At 39.9% G+C, this 26,590-nt stretch overlaps 1 protein-coding gene across 1 annotated transcript; it reads left to right on the forward strand.

The window, feature by feature from the left end:
• The first annotated feature begins 5,738 nt into the window (after positions 1–5,738).
• Positions 5,739–9,074, forward strand: RGS2 (regulator of G protein signaling 2). The gene is made up of 5 exons (XM_007539746.2): positions 5,739–5,892; positions 6,967–7,068; positions 7,173–7,234; positions 7,762–7,928; positions 8,212–9,074. The coding sequence occupies exons 1-5, from the start codon at positions 5,783–5,785 to the stop codon at positions 8,404–8,406; spliced, it is 636 nt and encodes a 211-aa protein (XP_007539808.1). The 5' UTR covers positions 5,739–5,782; the 3' UTR covers positions 8,407–9,074.
• Positions 9,075–26,590: the final 17,516 nt, after the last annotated feature.

Below are 26,590 nucleotides of genomic sequence, written 5' to 3' on the forward strand. Positions count from 1 at the left end.
GTCCCAGTGATAACCCTGGAGGCAAATTTAAAAAATAGTTAAAAATATATAAAATAAATAAAAATAGGGAATCAGGCAGTAGCTCAGCGAGTTACGCACAGGTGGTACAAAGTGCAAGGACCAGAGTAAGGATCCAGTTCAAGCCCCCGGCTCCCCACCTGCAGGGGAGTCTGCAGGTGTCTGTCTTTCTCTCCCCCTCTCTGTCTTCCCCTCCTTTCTCCATTTCTCTCTGTCCTATCCAACAGCAATGACATCAATAACTACAACAATAAAACAAGGGCAACAAAAGGGGAGAAATAAATAAATATTAAAAATAAAAATAATATAGAGGAAGAAGACAGACAGACAGAGACATGCAGACCTGCCTTGCTGCTTGTGGAGCATCCTCCCTGCAGGGGGGGAGCTGGGGCTCAAATCCAGGTCCTTGTGCTTAGTAGCATGTGTGCTCAAGCAGGTGCACCACCACCTACCCACCCCCTTCACCGCCATTCCTTCTTTAATAGATGAAAGCAGCTCTCCATATTTAAGAGAAAGCAGAAACAGGTATTACAGATATCTCAGAATTTGCATGTCTGAGGCCTCAGAAACCCCAGATTTAATCCCCAGTACTATCAAATGCCAGAACTCAGGGATACTGTTCTTTCTCTCTCTTCTCTTCGTTTCTCTAACACACACATATATACATATACATATTTTAAAATCCAGGCTATCAGTATCATATAAATCTCTGAAATCTTGAATGTGAATCTAGAAAGAATTTTGATGGAATATGTACCCAATACTGCTAAAACTTTAAAGAAGTAAAAAGCAGTCATTAGTATATTTAACACTTTAATAATTGGACAAAATTCTGTAAATAGAAATAATAATCCCTAAAAAAGGGCTGTTTTCTCACCCAGGTTCAAGCTGGAACACTACCACACTGAAGGAAAATTCAGTGCTGTGTTCTCTTTCTCTTTGTCTCTATCTAAAATAAATAAATCCCAAAAGAAATTCCAGGAGGAAAAAAAAAATCACTCATAATTTTATCTCAGCACTATACTGAAGATATGCCATCTATGGAATAGTGTCTAAATGTCTAATCTCCGACTTTTCCTTAAGGTTCTGTGTAGTAGTTCTTTGTCACAGAACAAAGCAACAACAGGTAAACACTGGGAATAATTCTCAATTTAGACTTTATACTTAGTCATCAACCTGTAAGTCTAATAATTACAGAGATATAATAGAGGTACTTCAATTCGTGATAGGACTTTTTTTTTTTACCTTATTAGGAGGAAAATAATTCTGTCGTTGCTTTCCAAAGAGAATCAAAATGCTTTAGTAAAGAGAAGGTTATTAACTGATTAAATTTTATCTGCATTTGAAGTATGACAGGCTCACTTTATCAAGGATTAAATTAAGGTAGATTTAAAGAACTGCTATATATGGAATTACCAATAAGAAGACTGGCCAAAGTACCTACTCTGTAATGCTTGCCAAGGGCTGGTGAAAGATCTCACTTAAACATTGCAATATTTTGTCCTATGTGTGAGCCAGGTTTGAGCCTGGTTTCCACCACCTTAAAGAAAATTTCAGAGAGCCTGGCAGTGGAACACCTGGTTAAACGCACATAGTACTAAGCGCAAGGACCCACACAAGGATCTGGGTTCGAAACCCCAGTTCCCCACCTGCAGAGGGGATGCCTCAGAAGCAATGAAGCAGGTCTATCTATTTAGCAGGTGTCTATCTTTTTCTGTCTCTATCTGCCCCAACTCTCTCTCTCTCTCTCTTTTTTTTTTGTTCTATCAAAGAAGGAGAAGGAAGAGGGGGAGGAGGAGAAGGCAAAGAAAAGAAAGGAAAAGAAAAGAAAAAGAAAAGGGAAAAATAAAAGGATGATATGAACGGTAGATTCTTAGTGCCTCAGCTTGTTAAATATTGGGTTAAAGCTCCGATTTCATCCTTGACAATAACTCTTTCTCTCTTATTAGCTTCAAGGTATATAAATCACTATCACATTTATAAAGATTTTTAAATTTTGGATGATAATAGGGGTGAAAAGAAGCATACCATAACTGAGGGGTTCTTATATTCATACTATTAAAAAACATATACCCACCCAGAAAGAAATTTTAAAAGCCAATAAAATATTAAACAAAAAGGAAAACCCAAAATAGCAGAGGCATGTCACACTTCCTTATATACAGACAACAATCTGGATGCCAGTAACTTTAACTTTTTCCAATTAATCATCACACCCTTTGTCATTTTCTAAACTTTTTTTTAACTTACCACTGATTTAAGATTTCATGAGGTAAGCAACAGGCTTGCGATGTTTGTAAATTTAAGAACTCAGACTATTTTAGTGACAAAAAAGGCAGAGTAAAATAGAGAGAGAGAGAGAGAGAGAGAGAGAGAGAGATAGTGTGTGTGTGTGTGTGTATACACAGGCTCCAAGCATGCCTTGGTTCCTAAATTTCTGCAGTGCTAAGTACTAAGGGTATTTTGTCTAAATACTTTAGCTAATAATAATTTACATTAATAAAAGTCTACAGTTCAAGAGAAAGAAATAAGGCAACAGGCACCTGATCTCAGTCTCATTTGATGCTACTAGACATGTGTATTTCTTGTTTGCTCTCTCTAAATGAAAACTATTCTTTTATTTATTTTTGCCTCCATGGTTATCGCTGGGGCTCCATCTCTGCACCACAAATCCACTGCTCCTGGAGCCAATTTTCTCCCATTTGTTGCCCTTGTTGTTTTATTGTTGTTGTGGTTGTTATTGTTGTTCTTATTAATGCCGTTGTTGTTGGATAGGACAGAGAGAAATCGACAGAGGAGGGGAAGTCAGAGAAGGGGAAAGAAAGAAGACAAAGAGGGGGAGAGAAAGATAAGACACCTACAGACCTGCTTCACTGCTTGTGAAGCGATGCCAACTTGCTGTTCTACCACCCGAAGCCCAAGTGAAAACTTTTTAAATTCAAAGAAATCTAGGACCTCACTGGCAACCTCTACCAGTCATGTGTAGTAGAATCTGTCCAGTAGAGGGCACGGTAGATTATCAAGCCACAAGGTAGTTTCCCTATGCAATATCTACAACCTATTGCATTGCTGCTTCTTCCACACCACAGAACGGAAAATATGTGTCATCCTTTTTTATGTGTGTGTCATCTTAATATTGCACAATTCCATTTACCTAAAACACTGCAACAACAAAAAAATAAAGGGAAGTCATCAAACATCTTGGCTTTTGCTTTAAGTGTAGCATTAAAAATGCTATCTATATTTAAAATGTAAATACAGGACAGGGGAGATAATATAATGGACATGCAAAGAAACTCTCAAGCCTGAGGCTCCACAGTCCCAGCTTCCCAGGTTCAATCCCCCCCCCACAACCCGGGCCACCATAAGACAGAGCTGAGCAGTGCTCTGGTAAAATAAATAAATAATCATTATTGAGGAAAAATATAAACCACATGCATGTAAACGAAGTGTAAGAACCAGCCTAAGAATCCTGGTTCAAGCCCCGGCTCCCCAACTGCAGGGGGGGGTCGCTTCACAAGCGGTGAAGCAGGTCTGCAGGTGTCTATCTTTCTCTTCCCCCTCTCTGTCTTCCCTTCCTCTTTCCATTTCTCTGTCCCATCCAACAACGATGACATCAATAATAACTACAACAATAAAACAAGGGCAACAAAAGGGAATTTTAAAAAAGATCACTTAAAAAAAGAATTTACAAAGGTCTTTCACACGCAATTCACACATTATTCAATGAGGTGGGCAAGAAGGACACGTTACTGTTAAAAACACATGTGAAACAGGTTCAAGGAGGTATGGTGAATTTATTTACTAGTTATTTTTTTACCAAAGCACTGCTCAGCTCTGGTTTATGGAGGTGTTGGGGGTTGAACCTGGGAGCTCAGGGCCTCAGGCTTGAAGTTTTGTATAACCGTTATACTGTTTCCCAGCCCCTGGTGAATTGTTTTCAGATTAATTTAGCATTTACTGGTGAAACTTGTACTACAGACCTCCTAACATTAATCCTAGTTCTCTCTTCTTACACCTTTTGTCAGAAATCCTGACCTATTTATGAATGAATGCAGCCACTCAATGTTATAAGTGAAAAATAAGTTCTGGTTTATGTCAACAAGAAAATGCAATTAAAGGTATTTAATATGTAATGGATCATCAGAAAGTGTAGGAAATACTATGCAAAGTTCTTTTAAAGATGAGTGTATGCTTGAGAAATTATGTTTTCAATTACTTATCACTGAAATGTGATCTTTCTTACCATATGTAACTATTCTCCTTTTTAAAAAGAATTACAGGGTTTTCTCCAAGTCAAACTGGACCTCCAAATCCTGGCAGCTCACCTTAAGAATGTTAAACTAGCCTCAGTTCTTTTCAAACAGTTCTAATGCAAAGGAGGGAGAATACATTCAGCCTAAACAATGCCTTGCTATTAATCTGTCTACTCAGATGCTGATGGGAAAACCACTTGAATATTTCAGTGTACCTTTCTAGTATCACCTAGAGTTTATTCGTAGTTGGGGTTATTTGATCTACTGAGCCAAGTGTTCTGGTAAATTCCAAGGCAACCAAGAATGACCTGTGAGGAATTTCTGTTTCCTTGCACTCTTATAAAAGGGCTTTGCTTTGGTGCAATGCACCATTTTCAGGAACTAGACTGGGGGAGAGGTGTCTTGCAGACATCTATCTATCAAGTGAAAATAAGAGGCTGTACCTATGTGACAACTGTAATGTAAAGTATTAACCCATCAATAAAGGAAACAAAGAATAAAGAAAGGATGGAAAGAAGGAATAAAAAAGGGAGCCAAGGTAATCTTATTTGTGCCTCCCTCCCACCCAAAAAAAGGTCTTTGGTGCATTACATACTGCTGCACGGTTTTGTGTTTTTTGTTTTTGTTGTTTGTTTGTTTGTTTGTTTGAATCCCTCTCATCAAAAGAATAGCCTGTTTAGGATGACTCTGGGAAGAAGACACAATCAAGAGTCCCTAATAATATGCCTGCAATCCCCTGGACAGACACAGTCACGTGGCCGGAGAGGGTGCAGAACCAGTTAAACCCCAGTTAAACAATGTCTGATAAGAAGCACTGGCTCTTGTTCCTCCCTGACTGATAGTCCCCAAAGCGCTCCAAGCTGCCCAGGCAAGCTGCGCGATGGGTGGAGCCGCAGGCAAATCCATCACCTACCTTCCCGATCACGGCCTCTTCCCCTAAATTTAACGCGGGCGCACAGGCGCGCCCGTGGCCTCAGTTTACCCAGTAAAGAGGATTGGGGAGAAGGAGCAAGTTAATAGGGGTGGGTAGGAGCTCCAGGCGGAAGGGAATCTCGATTTAATTTGAAATGCGGCAACTGCACGCCAGCTTGCCGAGGGCGCCTTCCCGCTGCCGGGAGCCACTGGCTCGCTGGGTCCCAAGCTGCAAGCCGGGGTGCGGGGCAGGGAGAGCGTGCGGCCGGGGCCCGCAGCCAGATCCGCAAAGGTCGCTGCGAAAACTCGCAGCGTAAGCGCTCCGCCAACCCCCACCCGCCGGCGGGCACCGCGCCGCGAGGCCCAGAGTGCGCACGAAGCGGCAGCCGCAGACGTCAGCAGAGCCCCAACTCCCAGACCTTTGTCGGCGCCGTGACCACCGCTGGCCCCGCCCCTCACTGGTCCCCATCCAGCCAACCGGCGCTCTTCGGGGACGGGCCGATGTCGTGAGGCCCCGCCCCTGCGTCACCGTGTCGTATAAAGGCGGAGGCGCGCACCCGCCGGCAAACAGTAGCCCCTTAAGCCGCAAGACGATAATGCAAAGTGCCATGTTCCTGGCTGTCCAGCACGACTGCGGATCCATGGACAAAAGCGCAGGCAACAGCCCCAAGAGCGAGGAGAAGCGGGAGAAAATGAAGCGGACTCTGTAAGTAGGGCTTTCTTCTCCCTCTCCGCCACCCGCTGTAGATCCACTGACTGGGTTTGCTGCTGCAAAAACCTTGGAGGCTCTATTTTTGCGTTAGAATAACTGTGATTTCCCCCCACCCCCCACCCTGCAGGGGTACTCTGCAGGGTGTGTGTGTGTGTGTGTGTGTGCGCGCGCGCGCGCGCGCGCGCGGGCAAAAGGTTCTTTAGCTGAGGAAGGTTAAATATATGGGCTTGTTCTTTTGTGCCAGGGAGGGACTCTCAGGCAGTGCTTAGGAACTGAGGAAAGTGCTTGCTATGGGGAGATGCTGGTAGATGCACTGAGAAATTGCGGGGTGATTTTTGTTACTGCATTGAAAATGACATCAGAGAATCGTGCTGCTTAAACACATCCCCAGCATTCTCAGTCACACTGCACTGTAAATTCTAATGAGATTACACAGCTACTGGGTGAGGGCATTTTTGCTGGTTCTGAGTATACTCATTTTAAATCCTTTTTTGGTTTGAGAAGTGAATCTTAATCCACTCACATTAAAACACTTCATTGTTCTGCATCTTCTATTTAAAATGAGTATGGCTGGAGCTGGCAGTGGAGTGTCACACACAGGCACAAAACACCCTTATATCTATCTCATGGCAGGCAGTCTTTGGAGAGAGTAGAAGGAAAGCAGCTAGCATACAGCATCCGCTGGCTCAAGGTTTTTGCCTCTTGGTTTCATCAGGTGTGAAATGTCTTGGAGTTGTAATTAACAAGACAGAAAAAAATGTCTGTGTGTGTGTAACAGAGAAAGAAAAGGAGAGCAAGCACTAGGCACATCTGCCTTTTGAACTATGCGAACAAAATTAATTAAACTACCCTACCAATTATAAGGAGGCCCACCCTGAGTTATAAACTAGTTGTGTTCAGATGAGTGGATGAATTTAATTGCACTCAGCACACAGGTGCTGGGTTTACATGTTAAATGAGTAAGAATGTTTGTCTGTTGCTATGGGGTGACTTTTATTTGGGGAAAATGTCTTCAGCAGGGGTATGTCATCATTTAGTATCTTTTTTTTCCTTCTCCTTACTTTTCAGGTTAAAAGATTGGAAAACCCGTTTGAGCTACTTCTTGCAAAATTCATCCTCTCCTGGGAAAACCAAGGCTGGCAAGAAAAGCAAACAGCAAACCTTTATCAAGTAAGTTGAACGTCTTGTACTTGCAAACCTAAAAAGCGCTAACTGCTGAGCTAGAAGGACGATCTTTGCTGTGCACAAGCTAATGCACACAATTTCTCTTTCAGGCCTTCCCCTGAGGAAGCACAGCTGTGGTCAGAAGCGTTCGATGAGCTGCTAGCCAGTAAATGTAAGTCAACCTTCTGCATTAAGTCCATTTCCAGTACCATAAGAGCCTAGAAAGGTTGTGTTCAAATGCAGAAAAACACCTTTCCCAAGAGGAATTTGATTTTTACTGTCAAACCAATATAAGGCTTATTTTTCCTCCTGCTTTTCCATGATTAGCCATGGAAATGCATGATTGATTCTTTGCAGGTGGGAAAAAAAGAACTTAAAATAGTATAGTAGCAGTTGCTCCTCATTAAGTCAGTTTTTCCACTGCATGCAGTATTTCCAAGAGGCCAGAGGATGCATGACTGTCCTTAAACATTGGCACTGACAGCAAAGACAAGTATTTATATTTTGGTGGCAGTGTGCCAACTAAAGCATTTTTGCCAAATGGCAGTTGAGTCTTTAAAGAACTAAGTCCTGAGGATTTGACTATCCCCTAAAATAATAAAAGTAGGAGTGGGAAGTGGGAGTTCTAGAGGAGAAAAGGGATTATTTGATGACTCAGTTTTTCACCTCCTGCATGCTTTCTTCCTCTTTCCCCTTCAGATGGTCTTGCAGCATTCAGAGCTTTTTTAAAATCTGAATTCTGTGAAGAAAATATTGAATTCTGGCTGGCCTGTGAAGACTTCAAGAAAACCAAGTCACCCCAAAAACTGTCTTCAAAGGCACGGAAAATATATACTGACTTCATAGAAAAAGAAGCACCAAAAGAGGTGAGGTCACAAAAATGTCCTCATTTCAAACATACTCTAAACATTCTTTAGGATTAAAGAGCAGCACAAGTAATGAAAAGATGTCAAATTAAAACACCCGTGTGTGTGTGTGTGTGGGGGGGGTTTCTTTGCCAATCCAAGCTTTCAATAAGTTAATGAAGTGACTGGTGAATCCAGTCACACCTTATAAGTTTTGTTGGTTGTTTTCAGATACTAAATTATTTTTCAGTCTCTAATTCAGAATATGGAATAAACTACTTTTTTTTTTTTTGCTTTATTTCAGATAAACATAGACTTTCAGACAAAAACACTGATTGCCCAAAATATACAAGAAGCTACAAGTGGCTGCTTCACCACTGCCCAGAAAAGGGTATACAGCTTGATGGAGAACAACTCCTATCCTCGTTTCCTGGAGTCAGAATTCTACCAGGACTTGTGTAAAAAGCCACAGATCACCACAGAGCCTCATGCTACATGAGATGAAAAAGGGAGCCCCAGAGTGGAGGACATTTCATTTGTTTCCTAAGGAGAAAGTCTGTGACCTGCCAAAAAGACTGACCTTGAATTCAGACTGGGTGTTCAGGAAACATCACTCAGAACTATTGATTCAAAGTTAGGTATCCAGACAGGAAGCTGGTAACTGTCTAGGAGAAGCTTGTATCAGAACAGCTTCTGTCACTGGGCACAGAACACAGGGAGAGAGTGGTCTAAGCATGGTGTTTCACTGGAGAAACAGGAATCTGAGACTGAAAGATCCAATACTACACTGTTGGTCCATGAGCATTCAAAATCAATAGGTCTGGGATCATGTGGCCTTAGCTAGCTGGCTGTACATCTTTCCCTAAATATGTCCGTGTTACCACATAGTGGTTTTAGTTTTAGATCTCTAGTACTAGGTAGCGTTAAATGTTTACTGTGTGCAAAGGTATTGAAATTCTGATTACATATCATCAGTACTGTTCTCTTATGTAATGCTAAAGACTGAAACGGCTTATGTTGGAATTGTTAAATGGTGTGTGTCGTAGAATGAGTGCCATTGTGTAGAAAAATACAGTGTCCATTACGAGTGCCAAACAATTGTCCTGAAGGCAGCTAAAATCTGAAGTGGTCTTTGAATACTTTCAATAAATTTATTTTGATAAATAATGCTAGTGTCTTTGTTTCACATGTGAGTAAAGGGTTGATTTTGTAGGAGTAATTGGAAATATAACATATACAAGGAAACACAGAAAGGAGGAGCCAGAGTTAGTGCACCTATTCAGTGAGAATACATAGTCACAGAAACAAGAAATGACAGTTACATCAAAGACATACTCCTATCTCCACAGAGCCCTTGTAAGTCAAAGGAAGTCAGATCATGGGATCATGGGTGGAGAGAGGGTAGGGAATTGGCATTCAAGCTGTCTAATGTTACCTTGTAAAACCCAACCCAGGCAATAATGAAAAGACTAACCTCAAGCCTTCCATGAGTATTGGAGGCCAGATAATAGAAGTATAATAATGTAGAGGAGACAAATCTCCAAAACTATTCACATAACTAAGGAAAGAAGCCCAGTAAAATGAATATAGACTTGTTCTTTTAAACCCCTACTTGTTCCAATTTCCCTTGGATGGTACTGAGTGTCTCAAACTGGAATCTCCCATAGCTCTTCCCACCCCAATATGTTCCCTGTTAAAAACAACAACAACAACAAAATATATATATAATCAGAAAGACCAATGCACAGCAGTTCAGGGAGGGCAAGTACTGGGACAGGGATTGAACCTGAACCCACAGATATGTAAGTTCTGTATTCAAAAAAACTGAGATATGACCCTGGTCCTTGTTCTCTGCATTTTAGAGTGCTGGGCTCTGAAATCCTTTCAAGAAAAAAGCCTAAGCCAGTGGCATACCTAGTGAAGTGGATGTGTTAAAAGCCTAAGCTCGGGCAAGATCACTCACCCACCTAAGAGGATGCTTTTTTTGTTGAGTATTTGACCCAGGTTTAAGCCCAATTCCCTCGTGCACTGGGAAAAACTTCAGTGTTGTGTTTTCCCCTCTCTATCTCTCTCTCTGTGTGTTTCTCATTCTATCTGATCATATAGGTCTGAAGCAAAAACAGACAATTCATCTCTTGGAGATATATACAAAGGAAGCAAATGCACTGATCTAAAGAGATCTATGTACACCTATGTCCATTGAAGCACAATTTGTAATAGTCTACACTTTGAAACAACCCAGATGTCAAATGACAGGTGAGAGTCTAAGAAAGTTGTGTTACACATACACAACTGAACACTATTCAACTGTTAAAAATGATCAAGTCACCTCCTTTGTCTCATCTTGGATGGAGCTTGACAGAAGCATGTTAAATGAGATTAGCCAAAATGAGAAAGATAAACACTGGATGATTTCACTCACAAGTGAAACTTAAGAAACAATGACAGAAGAGAAAACACAAAGCTAAATTTGGGTTGGGTTTTGTTGTATTATACTAAACAAAGGAGTCTGGAAACAAAGGAGGAGGGGCAACGGGGAGCAGTGGAGGGAGGGCTTTGTGGTCCTCGAGCATGATGTTGGTAAAGCACGTAAGTTGAGAGCCAAACTGTTTTCCAGACACCTATCACAGGGAGATGAGAGACTGAGCCCATGTGTTAACATCTGTGCTGTGTAATCCATTAACCCCTAATAAAAAAATTATTTAAAAAAAAAAACAGATAAAAGCCCAATCTTGGGGGCTTTGGGGTAGCACAGCAGGTTAAGCACACATGGCAAGGACCAAAGTAAGGATCCCGGTTTGAGCCCCTGGCTCCCCACCTGCAGGGGGATCGCTTCACAGGCAGTGAAGCAGGTCTGCAGGTGTCTATCTTTCTCTCCCCCTCTCTGTCTCCCGCCCCCCTCCATTTCTCTCTGCCCTATCCAATAACAACGACAGCAATAACAACAACAATAAACAACAAGGGTAACAAAACAGAAAAATAGGCTCCAGGAGCAATGGATTCATAGTGCAGGCGCTGAACCTAGCTAACCCTGGAGGCAAAAATAAAAAAAAATCTTGTCTCCTGTTATTTATAATCCTTTGACATGTCTCTCCCAAACAATTAGGACAAAACCGCTATTCCTCACATGACCCAACAACTGCATGGCATGCTCCCTTCTACTCCAGCCTTCCCTCTACCACAATTTCCCCCAAATATCCCTGCTGCCCATACCCGCCTACCTCCATTCCCTTTTGGTTGCCATGCCCACTGTTCTCACAGAGGCATCACACGTGATATTCTCAGCACAGAACACCATTTGAGCTATTACTCATCTTTCCTATGTCAGAGCAATTGTCATTTCCTCAGGGAAGCCTACCCTGACCTTGTTACCTAGGTCAGATCCTCTTTTAGATATTTTTATATTCAAGCACCAAGAGCTTTAATTTGGAGTTCTCAACAGACCTCTCATTAACGTGTATGATTATTTGACTGTTCTATGCCTTTCTCAATCTACTAAGGCTGTGAAGGGTCTGATCTAACTTGAAGAATTTGTCTTTCTCTGCTTACTGCTGAACGCTAACATCTAGCATAGTTCCTGTTGCACAATGGGAGTTGCATGAATCGTTGCTGAATGAAGGAATGAGCGCTGAAGTTCTAGTCAGCAAAGACTGGTGAAGAACAAAGTCTCTTCCCATACACAAAGAAATAAGGACAAGGCTTTAAGAGCCCCACTGAAACAACTGTCCAAAAATATCTGCAGTGCTTTGTTCTTCTCCAAAAAAATATCTTTTTTTCTAGGGGTGTTCTTTATAACTTCTGACCTTTGATAGAAGACAGATTATAGTAACAACAACAAAAAAAATAAGAGGTTTTACTATTTCAGGGATGCTGAAAGCACAAGTTCTCTCTCTCTCTCTTTTTTTTTTTTTTTTTGGTGGTATTTCCCAATGTTCTCTAGAGTGGAACAAACTGAAATAGATTTAAGATTATAGTGCTCATAGCTCCACCAAAAAAATGTTACTTTATGTTATTCACATATTTAGGAGTCACAATTTAACAAGTCATTTTTCAAGAATTTTTTTAACACCATAGACATTTCAAAATCAGGTAATTTTATATAATCCTACTGAAAACAAATAGGAATAAATGGTGTATTATCTGCCATGTGAATCCAGGGATATTCAAAGAGATGAGGAGATGGCTTAAAGGAATCACCCAAAATTTCACAGGAGATAGGTCTCTGATGAAGGCTTGGTTGGTTGGTTTTACCCCAACAATGCCTAACTTGTGGCAGTGACTCTCCTTTTATGGGTCTGGGAAGTAAAACTTTCTCTCTACTTTGAATGATAAGTAGGTGGGGCTGCATTGTACATTTAGACTAGAGGCAACCAGGAGGTGCTCACCTTATGTAAGATGCAACACTTACATTTATGCTTTAATTAGGGATGGGATAGCTCACCCAGTACAGCACACGTTACTATATACAAGGACCTGGGTTTGAGTTCCCAGCCACCACATGGAAGCCCCATATAAAGGGAAGCTTCTCAAGCAGGGAAGCAGTGGGGAGCCAGGGGCTCAAACCCGAGTATTTACACTTAGTACTATGTGCCACTGTCTAGCCCCCTCAAAATTCTTTACTTCCATGTTGCCTTTAATTAGGGAGTGTGTCTTCTATCTGCCAGGTTAAGTAAATCAAGTTAGATTGCCTGCGTTCAAGCTTCACCTCCTTCATCTGCCGGCTATGTGATTTGGACACTTTATGAAACCTTTTATTCTCACCATTTCTCTTTTATAAGGCAGAATGCTAATAGTTTCCCTTACATATTTACTTTTCCTTTCATTATTTCAAGAGAAATGTACTGATGCATGCAAAGTGATTCCAAGTGTAGCAAGTGATCGTTTATACTATGCTATTTAAGTGTTAGATATTATACAACTTTGCATAATTTTCCTAACAGATTGAGCTCATTCAGTCTCAATTAATATTAAAAACTCTACTTCAAAGAATCAGTTTCTCAAAGTAACCAATGCCCTTACTATTAATATAAACAGAATTCAGATGTTTGCAAGTATTCAACAATATTCAGCTAGGTGCCCAACTAGGCAGTGAAAACGTCTCTGGATCTCTGCTATCAAATGATCAAATGAACTTTTTGTTTCAGTGGATAGCCTCTGTCTGCCTAGTTTCCTTACGAACACATGCCACTAGAATAGTTTTGTCTGCAAGTATTCCGCACCAAGACGATTTAAAGATGCAGAAATTCAAAGATAGGGTTGACACAGCCCTTGTGCAAGCAAAACTTCAGCATTTCTTTTGCCTCAGTCTTAGTGAGAAAACAAACATTGCAGTTTTACCAATGGACTGATTTCCATCATGGCAGTAATGTAAGCAAGAAAAACACACAAGTTGTTCTTCCAACTGTGGGTGTGTGTGGGGGATCATTCCTTAAGTCTAACTAGAGCAAATTGGAGTCCAGAGAAGAGATCATGCATTGAGAGAACTAAGAGTGAATTTTTCTTAAAAAAGAAAGAACTATTTAAAAAAATCATAATTGTTGGCAAGGGGTATGGGACCATCAGCATCCAAGAGCACTTTTTGGTCCATGGGATATCATGCTTAAGGAAGATGTGGGTCATTGAAGGAAACTGTAACTTGTTTAGTAAGGAGGGGCTGGAGCTGTGTGGACAATGAATAGTGTCTATTACACAAGGCCAAAAAGGAACTAGTCCTTGTGTAACTACTCTACAGTCCATGAAAAGGTATTCATGACTAAGTAAGTACTTTAAGATATTATCACAAGATGGATCACTGTCAAATGAAATCCAGAAAGCATATGATTTTTATTATTTTGCCTTTATTGGATCAAACATAGCTGGGAAGTATTAGATGAGTAAGTATAAAACAAGGAAGAATTTTAGAAATTTGGTTTATAGTTCCATGTTTTACAATACTGTCTATTGTCTGTTCTCTTGGAATCAATTTCCTCTTCCCAATTCAGCTTCAGTTGGAGTCAGGCTATTTCTCACTAACAACAAATTTATCATATATCTTTTACATTCCATTTTATTGCCTTTCTATTTCCAAAGTAGCACAAAAAACACTGAGTTGGAAGTTAAAGAATGAGACTATAGCAACAATGGTATTAACTCATTAATCTAGCTATCTAGTCTTCTAATCACTCAGGGATGTCACTTTTCAAAATTTCAGCCAATTAAAGAAATCTAACTGGATCTCTAAAATCTCTCCCACCTCTAAAATCTTGCTTGACTTTGGATATTCCCTGAAATCCAACCCTATCCTAACCATTTGATTTTCTCCAATGTAAAAAAAAAAAAAAAAAATCACTACTGCAAACATCTGCTCTCCTCTCTATGCCCAAAGTAAAGCCATTATCATTTTACTCATTCTGACCCTCTCTGAACAGCACTCCAGTTTAATTAATTCTACCTATACTCTATAGATGTTACAAGATTCAATTACTAGAGAGGAACTGCTAAGTTGTCACAGAAAGAGGAGACTGGGATTTGGGAAGGCACATTTCTAAAAACATTTTATTAGTGATTTAATATTGAACATCTTTCTAATCACCACTGACTGTGTCTTCATTCCCACCACTGGGAACTGCAGCAGTTCTCCCAAGATCACAGATATGGGTTGACTATGATATCTGCAACTATTTGTATTTATATATATTTAGGGGGGAGGTACATCTTAAATATGTATGTGTTGCTAATGCTCCATGAACTTGACCAATGCACTAGTCTCACTCTACATAGGCTGGACATACAGTGTGTTGTCACTAAGCCACAACTCCACTAATCCCCAAATATCTTTTATCTATTAAAAAAAAAAAAAAGAAATGTTATATTCAGCATTGTTAAGGGCTCAAAAATGAAGACTACTTTGAGGTATTTCTCAAGTCTCTAAGGCCCACAAGTTTATCTAAGTTGGTTGTTATTTTTCCAAACCAAGGTTTCTGTATAACTTTAATCCTCCTATTATTTTTAAATGGTTTATTTCCTCGGGTAGTGTATAATTTCCTTCTTTTCCTAGTGTTCTATCATACCACTCACATGATTATCTATTCCACTCCCTAGGATTAAAATCCCCTAGGATAAATACGTTTTCTGTGAGTTAGAAACTTCATCTACTCATACTACTGTTACTAAACTCCAGAGAGTCTCCTCAAAAGCCTGTTCATTAAATTTACAAGAATACGGTTGACTTTCGGGCAAGCTCCCATCATTCTTCACCTAGATTCTTGATTACAACTTAATTTTCAAAGTTTTCCCACCATTAGACTATAAAAGCTTCAGTTCCCCCTCCTCCCTGAGGAAAGGAGAGAATGTAATGTTGAAAGAATAATCAAGGTACTATCTGGGTTCCAGAATTTTCATGAGTTGCCTAGACTTTGGCAGAATACTGAGCCTCTCTGTTCTCTTGCTTTCACACTAAGCACAAGTCAGTATGAATCTCATACACAGTTTTTGGAAATAAGAAAAAAATCACTTCATGAAACACATGCCCTACCATGCTGGCACATAGTAGGCCTCCAGATTTATTAATATACTTTCCTTCATAAAAGTCCAATCAAATTGTTTCATCTCTCCACTTCAGAAAACCTGTCTAGCAAGCCCAAATCATTTACACAGTCGACTCCACACCTATTAGCAGGCTCTTTGCATCCTGGCCCCATAGCCTTTCCAGCTTTCTTTCATAGATGTTTTAATTTTTTTTTCAGGCTCCAGTAAAGCACCCTGGCCTGTCACCAAAGTAGACAATTCAGCATTCCTTAGCAGCATGATCTCCTCAGGCCCCAGACCTTGGCATGCATTATTTTCTTGCCTGAAGTGCTCTTCTCTCTTCCCAATTGAGATTTTCCTATGTGTTCTTCAAATCCTTGATAAACGGTTGAATTCTTTAAAATTTTCCAGACAAAGCCAGGGCAAAGTGGATACTTTGTTCTGATCCAACAGATTAATTTGGTCACAACTTGACTGCAGCATTTTTACCGAGATAATATCTCTTCCAAAACATTAATCTCTTCTGCATTTACTTGTAAAGACATTTCCCCTGTCAATCAGCAACATTCTCGCTGCTTGAGCAAGATGTGGCATTCCTCCAAAGGAGGAAAGAGAACTCGGTATCTTGGCCAAGGTCCAGTTTGTTTATTTATTATGTCTAACACTTAAAACAGGATTTAAAGGGTGAAGCTGTGTTTCCAACGTTTATATTTTATTGTAAGCCAATAGCAAATCAAAACTTTAATTAAAGTAATAGCAATAATGGATCAAATTTTCCTGAAATTAAATAAAACAGGCACTACAGTCAAGGGTCTGAATCCTTCAACATAACTTTCTGTGGGTCTATACCACTGGATAAGAAAGAATTAAGCCTTTATTATTTTTACTAACAAATGGCTAAATTTAACACTTCCTTCTATTGTGGATTTAGGCAACCAAACATGTAACCAAACATGTGATTCTATCACAAATAGAAAACACAGACTTTCATGTCATCTTAGAATAAATTAAGACAAGTTGAAATGTATTCATATTCATTATGATTACCAAATTTCAAAAATAAAAGCTATCTGCCGCTATATCTCATTTGAAGGCTTCCCTCTATCATACTTTCTTGAATAAGTGTTTCATTTTGAGAAATTGTAGACTCACACAGAGCCATAAGATGTAATACAGAAAGGACAGGGAGCTAGTTCAGCAGGAGAGCAGAGCATCTGCTTGTCCAGGGCTCCAGAAGCCTCAGGTTTAATACTGGTAACACCAACTGCCCAATCTCAATGGTATTCTGGTCTCTATCTCTCTTTGCCATTTCCTATCTCTCATAAAATTAAAATAAATAAATCTTAAACAAATTAAGTAAAGACTCTGAAGTGGAACCTTATTGAAAAAAAGGAAGAAAGAAGGGAGGGAAGGAGGAAGGAAGGAAAGAAGAGAGAAAGAAAGAATACAGAGAATATTTTGCCAAGTTGGGTGATTTATAGTTTACCTTTAGCTATTCATTCGTTTCCACTGATTCATCCATTCTTCTGTGGGATATAATTGCTGAGTCAGCTTTTATTGAGGTTAATGTATTTTTCAGTTCTGATTTCTCCACTTGGTTATTTTGTACACCTTTATTTTATTTGTTGAAAATCTGTACTTTTCATGGTTTGGGGTGTCTACATGATGGCTTACTGAAGTGTTTTTATGATGACTACTATGTCACCAAGCACATGAGAAAAATGTTCTTCATCACTTATTATACAGAAATATCAATTAAAAACCACAATGAAATAACACCTGTGCCCATGACCTACATTGAAAAGATTAGAAATGACAAGTGGTGTTGAAGGTACAGAGAGAAAGGAACTCTGTTCATGAGAATGCAGATGAGAGCATCCCCTATGGAAAACTGCACGGACAGTCTTTAAATAAAAGGAAACTATCTTATGATCCAGCAGTATCACTCCTAGCCATATATCCAAAGAACATGGAAGCACTGATTTAAAAGGATATACAGACATCCCTCTGTTCAAAGCTACACTACCCACAATAGCCAAAGTATGGTATCAACTTAAATGTCCTTCAACAGGTGACTGGATAAAGAAGTTGTGGCATATATATTCAATGGTATACTCGGCAGTTTAGAAAGACAGTGTGTCATCTAAGACAAAATGAACAAAACGGGTGGTGATTATGCTAAGTGAAATAAAAGAATGGCCACACTTAAGTGTAACATAAAGAACTAAAGCAAATGAAGTTACAAAAATTACAGTAAGTAAACTATCTCCTAGACTTTGTTAGAACTATGGTTTGGAGTCAGATACAGTGAACCATATACAAACATACATAATTGTTTGGTGTTTTTTTTTTTTTGTCTCCAGGGTTATCTCTGGGGGGCTCAGTACTAGCACTACAAAGCCACAGCTCCTGGTGGCCATTTTCTTCCCATTTGTTCAATAGAACAAAGAGAAATTGAGAGGGGAAGGAGAAACAGAGAGGGAGAAAGAGAGCCACCTGCAGACCTGTTTCACCACTTGTGAAGCGTCCCCATTGTAGCTGGGGAGCAGGGCCTCAAACTTGGGTCCTTGTGCAGGTCCTTGTGCATTTAACCAGATCTACCACTGCCCAGCTCCCCATAACTGTAAATCAATAGCCATAAAATCTTATACTTGTGTGAGCCAGGGTTAAACAATAAAACAATTTTAAAAATAGGTGACTGGGTGGTAATAACTGATTGAGTACACACATTACTCAAGGATGCAGTTTCTAGCCCCTAGTCACAACCATCATGAGCAATGACATAATGCTGTAGGGATCTTTTCTCTGTCCAGTAAAAAATAATAATGATAAAATGATGGAAAGAATGATTTTCAAAACCAAGATAAAACTCAGAAAAAGAAAAAAAATGTCTCTCTGAAACCATTTAAACATCTCTGCCATCTCCCTGTTGACATCGTTTGTCTTTTTTTTTCATTCAAATGGAGATATCCATGGGAATATGTATTACAAGCAATGTTGTATTAAAATCTAGACTTTTTTTTTTTTGCTTCCAGGGTTATCACAGGGGCTCAGTGCCAGCACTGGGGATCCACTCTTCCTGGCAGCCTTTTTTTTTTTTTCATTTTATTTGACAAAACAGAGGAAAATTGAAAGGGGAGGGGGAGATAGAGAAAGAGAAAGATAGACACCTGGAGACCTGCTTCACCAATTGTGAAGCATGGCCCCTGCAGGTGAGGGGCAGGGACTCCAACCTGGGTCCTTGTACTTTGTACTATGTGCGCCTAACCAGGTGCACCACCACCTGGCCCCAAATCTTGACATTTTTAAATATGTTCTTGGAAGACATTGGGTTAACTATGTGTTCTTTTGAAATAGCTTTATCTGACATTGCTCCAACAAGAGAAAAGATAATATTTAACTTGCAAAAAGATTAGCAGTTCAAGTTTTGGGGACCCACGCAGTGGCACAGCTGCAGCACCGTGAAGCATGAGTACTAGAGTAAGGATCCCGGTTCGAGCCCCCGGTTCGAGCCCCCGGCTCCCCACATGCAGGGGGGGTCGCTTCACAGGCAGTGAAGCAGTTCTGCAGGTGTCTTTCTCTCCCTCTCTCTGTCTTCTTCTCCTCTCTTGATTTCTCTCTGTCCTATCCAACAACAATGACAGCAATAACAATGATAAACAAGGGCAACAAAAGGGAAAAAAATAGCCTCCAGGAGCAGTGGATTTGTAGTGCAGGCACCAAGTTCAAGTTCCCACTGGGCCTCTGTGACACTGAAAAGGCAATGACGCTCAATTTTGCAGCATGCTAAAGGGGAGATTTCAGCAATGTTCCTATAGAATTGATAATCCCCAGGATTACAGTCCAGCAAAGCAGGAAATATACTCTCTCCATTCAGCTTTTTCTGGCATGAGTACAGACAGCATCACAGATTTTTCCTGCAGTATTTGGTCAGAGCAGAATGCTTATTGTTTAAAAGTCTTCTGTCTTGCTCAGCTGCCCCTTTCCTGTTCCTCTGACTAAAGAAAGTAGGCTTTCTGTTGGAACTTTTTTTTTTTTGTCTGCACTCCTTGACACTTTTTGAGTTGCTAGTTTTTTGAACTCCAGATGCAGAACATATGAAGTGTAAGTAAAATCTAGAGAGTTCCCGGCTATATCAATCGGTGGGCCCAAAGTTCTCTAGATTGTCTCCATACATCGCCCCCTCCCCTGCCAGAGTCTTTTTATGATTGTTTCATACATGAGATGTGGTGGTTTTAGCTGTATTTAATATAAATAATAAGACTAAAACAGCTGTATTCCATCTCCTAAGAAATGGAAGTCTCCTCTACTACTGGTTATTAGTATCCAATTACTGTGTTTCAACTTAGCTATCTTCCTGCACAGCCCTATATACTGTACTGATGCATTTACCTTTTAGTTGGGGGTTTTTGCTTACTTTTTTGTAATTGCCGGGGCTTCACTGTTTGAGGCTAACTTTTTCAGAAAGAGATACAGAGACAAAAGGAGAGAAGTTACTTGAGCACCAAAACTTCCTCCAGTGTCACTGTGGGTTCCAACTTACGTCATACACAAGACAAAAAAGCAGGCACCTTCCCAGGTGAACTATCTTCCTCAATCTAAATATAATTTTGGGAATCACAAAACAGCTATAAATGTTTGTGGTGAAGAACCAACATCTCAAACTCCACCCCCTCACACACACCACCACCACCACCCTGATTACGTGGAAAAGGGAAGCTACAACTAGATTTAGGACAGCTACATGGAGAACAGAGAGTTGTTCATTTCCAAGCAAAGCTGTGACTTAGAAGGTGGCCTAAGCATCCCGACCTTCCTTAATACCCAGCAGCGTATCACCTATCACCCTGACTGAGAGGTAAATTAGCCATTCTTCCCTGATGTTGAATGTGGGCTGTCCATTACCCAGGAGAGCCCCTTGCTTGTGATACTTTGGAAATCCCCTTTTCAGTTTTCCAGAATACTCATAGTGCTTCCAACCCTGACTGAGATGAAATTTTGTCACTCTAAGGACTGGTGGTGAACTAAAATGGAAAGACCACACACTTGACAAGGTTCCTAAACCACTCTCATCACATTTGAGTATGCATCTTTTCATTAGACTGTGAACTTTTCAAAGGAAATATAAGATGTTTTATTGTTTTTCTTTATTTCTAGTGTTTAACACAGCAGAAGGCATTTGACAGTTGCCTAACAAGTAGTGTTAAATGAACCAACAAGTAAGCTTACTTTATAGAGAATATTTTAAATTCACCAAAAGTCCTCATATTTATAGATTTCTATTTTAACTACAAATATTCCCAAATTATTTAAAGCAAAAATTACTCATTTCCTGAGATTCTTTTCCCTATAGTTTCTCTCTACTATTCATCCCAATGTAGACAATAAAATGAATGCATACTTTCTCCAGTTCACAGACCATCTGCATAGACACCAAGCATGATGTTGCTTCAAAAATGTACTAATGAGAGGCACAAACTATTCAGTCCAGTCACCATAATGCTATTACCCTTCTCCATTTCCCTACCTGTACCCCAGGGGTCCAGGTGAGCATGTCCAGAGGCCATACTGTGAAAAGTATCATTCTAGAAGATTGACTCACGTAAACCCTAGAGTGACAGAAGGGGAACCTGTAGTTAACTGGAGTCTGGAAACACCAAAAGATAAAAACCTTGAGTGCAGGGATGAGGAGATAGATCACCCTGTTAGAGCACCAATTCCGAGACCAGAGGTTCAATCCCTGGCTGAGAAGTGCTCTGGTCTCTCATGGCCTCCTCAATCAGTCTCACCCTCTCATAATAAGGAGGAAGAAAGAAGAGGAGGAGGAGGAGGAGGAGGAGGAGGAGGAGGAGGAGGAGGAGGAGGAGAAGGAGAAGAGGAGGAGGTGGAAAGAAAGAAAGGAAGGAAGGAAGGAAGGAAGGAAGGAAGGAAGGAAGAAAGAAAGAAAGAAAGAAAGAAAGAAAGAAAGAAAGAAAGAAAGAAAGAATGAATGAATGGTGGAGTGAAATCTGTTTTTAATGCAGGTAGCTATTGTTAAGGTTAGGGCTGGCTTCACGGGCGTAGCCCTCTTCAGCAAACTTTTCTAGAAAGCAAATAGTAAAATTAAAAAAAAAAAAATCATTGGTGCATCTTCATGTTAACTAGCTACTCAACCAAGTCCAAGAAATGAAATGAACACTACCCGGGAGTTGGAAGGAAATGACTAAGTAAGACTGGGGAGATGGTTCACAGCATCAGGAATGACAACCTTTAAAGAAGGATGGCATTCTACACCTCCTCTCTGGGCAGGGCATCCAGGACAGCCTGTGAGCTGTTATGAAAGATAAGCCTGGGATTGTCCTTACTAAGACAATGACAAAGGACGCTTGGCAGTGAATCTGACAGCTAATATGGTGAGTGAGGTTACTGACGACAATAACTAATGAATAATCTCCCTGGAACTCTTCATCAGCCAGGTTGCAACCATTGAGGAATTAATAGATTCAGGTCTCAGAAGAAACTCCTTCAACATAACCCAGATAGATAAGGAAATTTTAAAAAATAGTGCCTTTTTTAAGGCAGATGGATTGACCCCAATGCTTAGATAGAAAAATATTTGTGGTCTGAATCAAAAACAAAAAGAAACATCTGATGTAAATTAAAAAAAAAAAACTGAGGTAAGATTTTAGATATATAGTAAGCATACTGCACACAAAATGGGGATGTTTATCCTGTAACCGACAATGTTTTGAAACTGTACTGCTTGAGCTGGCAAAACAGCTCGCTTGTATAGCATCCTTCTTTGTCATGTGCAAGAGCTCAGGTTCAAGCCTAGCCCCTACCACATTGGGGGAAATTTCAGTCCTGTAGATTCTTCCCTCATTCCTTCTGTCTTTCTGTATCTAAATCTCTAACAGGAAGAAAGAAAAAAAAGTTATCTCAGAGTGGTGATGCCCCAGTGACAAGAAGAAAAAATGAAATAAGTAAATGAAAACTATTTTGTTGTTTTATGGTAATAAAGTTAGCATTGTAGGGTTACAAATGGCAAGGTGAAGAAAATCCTGACAGATGGAGTGTGTCAAATAAGTCACCTCAATTGGTTAAACTTTCTTCTTTTTTTAAAAAATATTTATTTATTTATTCCCTTTTGTTGCCCATGTTGCTTTTTTTATTGATGTAGTTATTATTGTTGTTGTTATTGACGTTGTTCATTGTTGGATAGGACAGAGAGAAATGGAGAGAGGAGGGGAAGACAGAGAGGGGGAGAGAAAGACAGACACCTGCAGACCTGCTTCACTGCCTGTGAAGCGACTCCCCCTGCAGGTGGGGAGCCAGGGGCTCGAACCAGGATCCTTATGCTGGTCCTTGCGCTTTGCGCCACGTGCGCTTAACCCGCTGCGCTACCAGTCGACTCCCTTGGTTAAACTTTCTAATGAACTGATTTTTTTCCAGGTGGGTGAACACGAGTATTTGTTCATCCTGGGTCAAAATGGAGTCATTACTCAAATATTTTCTACGGTTATTGCCTAGATGAAAACTGTTTTATGTTCAGCCAGTAACTTAATGAGACAAAAAAAAATGAAGAGAAAACAGAGAAGTTAAGTAAATCAAAGATTTCTTTACACCTGTAAAAACTTTGAGAATTCTGAGTCATCTGATGATTTATCTTTTTATCATACCAAAATATCTTCATATAGTAGGTTTCCCTTTATCTTTTAAAAGATTTATATGTTTTCTTATTCCAAGTATTCATTATGGTTGTGCACAATTCCTAGTGTACACAATCTTTTAAATCAAGTCATTTAAAGCAAACTAACAAAACCATATTAGCACCTATCAAAACATACTATACCGGGGTTGGGAAGTGGTGCCCCTGGCTGAGCACACATGTTACAAATCACTAAGACCCCAGTTCAAGTCCTCAGCCCCACTTGCAGAGCAAAAGCTTCAAGAGTAGAGAAGCAGTGCTGTAGTGATCTCTATCTTCTTCTCTATCTCCCCCTTCCATCTTGATTTCTCCATCACTATTCAAAAATAAATAAAGTCATCATACCAAGGAAAGTCATCATACCAAGGCTGGCAAAACACCTCACCTACATATAGTGTCTGATTTGCCATATACAAAACTTGGGTTTGAGCTTAGCCTCTACCACATTGGGGGAATATTCAAGGCTGTGGTATCATTCCCCATCTTTCTGTATCTATATTAAAAAGACAATCATGAGAAGTGAAGCCCCTGTGACAACAGCAAGAGAATGAACTATCCTCTTAACAAAATTTAGTAAAGTCATGGGCCCCTTGGAATATACCTAAAATAGACCTACTAACTTTTTCCAAAATAGAAACCCCAAATCTCATCTTTTATATTCTTGCCTTTAGGTTCCAGATTATTAAACAATTTGTTCTTCTTTATAACATAATGCTTTTCAGACACCAAGTTGCAGATGCTTCCATGACACCAACCTGACTCCCCCTGGCAGACGACCTTACCAATTTATCCTGGAACCCCATCTCTCCAGAGCCCTGACCCATTAGGGAAAGATAGAAACAGGCTGGGAATATAGATCAACCTGCCAATGCCCATGTTCAGTGGAGAAGCAATTACAGAAGCCAAACCTCCCACCTCTGTACCTCATAATGATCCTGGGTCCATACTCCCAGAGAGATAAAGCATAGGAAAGCTCCCAGTAGAGGAGATGGGATATGGAGTTCTGGTGGTATGTGTGAAATTTTACTCTTCTTATCCTCCTGTTTTGTCAATATTTTCTATTTTTTATTTTATAAATAAATTAAATTTTTTTAAAATGTGCATACAGTTGACCCTTGAGCAACATGTATTAAATTTTTCAATATTTATTGAAATACACTGTAGATGTATTTTCTTTTAAGATTTTCTTAGTTTTCTCTTCTCGTAGCAGAGCTAAGATGGTGACATGGGAGCAGCAGCTGGTGTGAGCTCCAACAAGCAACAGCCTGTGACCTGGGATTGTCAGGATAGGGTAGGACACTGGGCCGTCAGCAGGAGGGTGAATAAGGGGTCCTAAGGCTGACATCAAGGAGGAGTCTTATAGCTCACTCTTGGATTAGAAAATGGAGGCCAGAGGGACCAGGAAAGGAACATCTTTTGATTATTTCTGAAGCTCACCCCTCCCCCCACCCCAGAACCAGCCCCCAGGGGCTTGACAGCCACTCCTAGCAAGCTTCCTGCTGAGCTATCTTCTTTACCAAGATACCTGAGGGATGTCATTCTGAGCTTTTTCCTTTTCTTTTTTTTTAAGTGGGTGGAGCTCTATTTGAGTGACAAAATACCTGACCAATCAGAGCCTCATCCCTTTGGGAAAGACTACCTGGAGGTTTTTGGGTTTTTTTTGATACTTCTTACAATTGGCTGTCTTTTCTCAGGCTGCCTGCAGCCAATTCAGAGTAGTCCAAGCTGCAGACTGACTGTTAGGGGTTTTTTTTTTATTATTATTACTATTATTATATATGTGTGTCCCTTTTCCACTTTCCCTCTTCAGGTTAGCCAAAATTAACTGTTGTTGTTTTTTCCATTGCTAGGTGAGTGGGTGTCCTATCCATTGTGAGAGAAACTTGTTTCTCTCTACCTCTTCCCTCCACTCTCCTTTTTCCCTCCTCCTAGCTAATTCAAAGAAGAAGGAAAAAAAACACTTTCCTTTCCCTGCTTGTTTTTTTTTCTTGTTCTTGTCTTCTTTTCTTCATTCCTTCTTTTGCTTTCTGAATTCACTGATACTCATTTGTGAATTATCTAGGGGAAGAAATTTGACTCAGAGTGGACTGTGTGTGTGTGTGTGTGTGTGTGTGTGTGTGTGTCTTCTTTACTTCTCTTTCTCCTCTTGCTACCCCTAGAATTTACAGTGGACAGTAGATTTGCATAATTTTCTATACTTGCTTTCCCTTTTTTCCTTTTACTTTTTTTTTTGGACTTGGTTGCTATTTTTACTTGGACTGGTAGTGTTGTTTGGCTAGCTGGTATTAGTTGAAATGCATCAATCTTTGCTTCAGTCACTATTGTAATTTCTGAGTTTGGTGACTGCATTTGTCATAAAGGTCTTTAGTATAGCATGGCTTGTACTCAAAACACAACAACTGAAGAACGACAGAACAGAAAAAATAAAAACTACATCAATTAAAAAAATGGTTAAATCAAGAGCAAATAAAATTGCTACCACAATGAATCAAGATAGGAGCTCAGAAGAAACTCCAAATCAGTCAGAAGTAACTACAGATAAGAAAAGTATGCAAGCAACAATAAACCTAATAATCACAGAAACGAAGACAACTATGGAGGAAAGGGCTATCAGAATTACGGAAACAACAGATGAGACCCTCAAGGAAAACACAAGCTACCTCAAGGTAATTAGAGAACTGAAAGCTGAAATAGCTAAGCTAAAAGTCCAATTAGCAGAATAAGCTAATACTATAATTGAACTGAAGAAAGAAGCTGAGGGAAGGGAAAGCAGGCTAACAGAAGCAGAAAACAGAATTAGCCAGAAAGAGGATGAGCTAGAGAAAACAAAGAAAGAGGTAAAAGAGCTCAAAAAGAGATTGAGAGACACTAAAAACAACAACAGAGACATATGGGATTATCTCAAAAGAAGTAACATTCGTATAATTGGCCTACCAGAGGAAGAAAGACAGGAAGGGGAAGTAAACATTCCAGAGGAAATAAAAGAAGAAACTTTCCCAGACCTAAACAACCGAAAGGACATTAAGATTCAAGAGGCCCAGAGAGTCCCAAACAGAATCAACCCAGACCTGAAGACACCAAGACACATCATAGTTACAATGAAAAGAAGTAAGGATAAAGAAAGGATCCTAAAGGCTGCAAGAGAAAAACAAAAAGTCACATACAGGGGAAAACCTATAAGATTAGCAGCAGACTTCTTCACTCAAACTCTAAAAGCCAGAAGAGAATGACAAGATATCTATTGATCCCTGAATGAAAAGGGGTTTCAACCAAGGATAATATATCCTGCTAGACTTTTATTCAAACTACATGGATAGTACTAAACTTTCCCAGACAAGCAACAGTTAAAGGAGGCAACCATCACCAAGCCTGCCCTGAAAGAGGTTCTAAAAGACCTCTTATAAACAAGAGCATCACCATAATACTTGCCATATATCAGAGCAAAAAAAAATGTTGAATAATGGCACTACAATACATTATATCCATAATA

The sequence above is a fragment of the Erinaceus europaeus genome, chromosome 19, assembly GCF_950295315.1.
Source record: "Erinaceus europaeus chromosome 19, mEriEur2.1, whole genome shotgun sequence".
Lineage (NCBI taxonomy): Eukaryota > Metazoa > Chordata > Mammalia > Eulipotyphla > Erinaceidae > Erinaceus > Erinaceus europaeus.

Bases quoted from the DNA above. Each gene is read 5' to 3' on its own strand.
- RGS2 (XM_007539746.2), top strand. From the start codon at position 5,783: ATGCAAAGTGCCATGTTCCTGGCTGTCCAGCACGACTGCGGATCCATG. The intron at 5,893-6,966 runs GTAAGTAGGGCT...CTTACTTTTCAG, and splicing joins GAGAAAATGAAGCGGACTCT to GTTAAAAGATTGGAAAACCC. The intron at 7,235-7,761 runs GTAAGTCAACCT...TTTCCCCTTCAG, and splicing joins TGAGCTGCTAGCCAGTAAAT to ATGGTCTTGCAGCATTCAGA.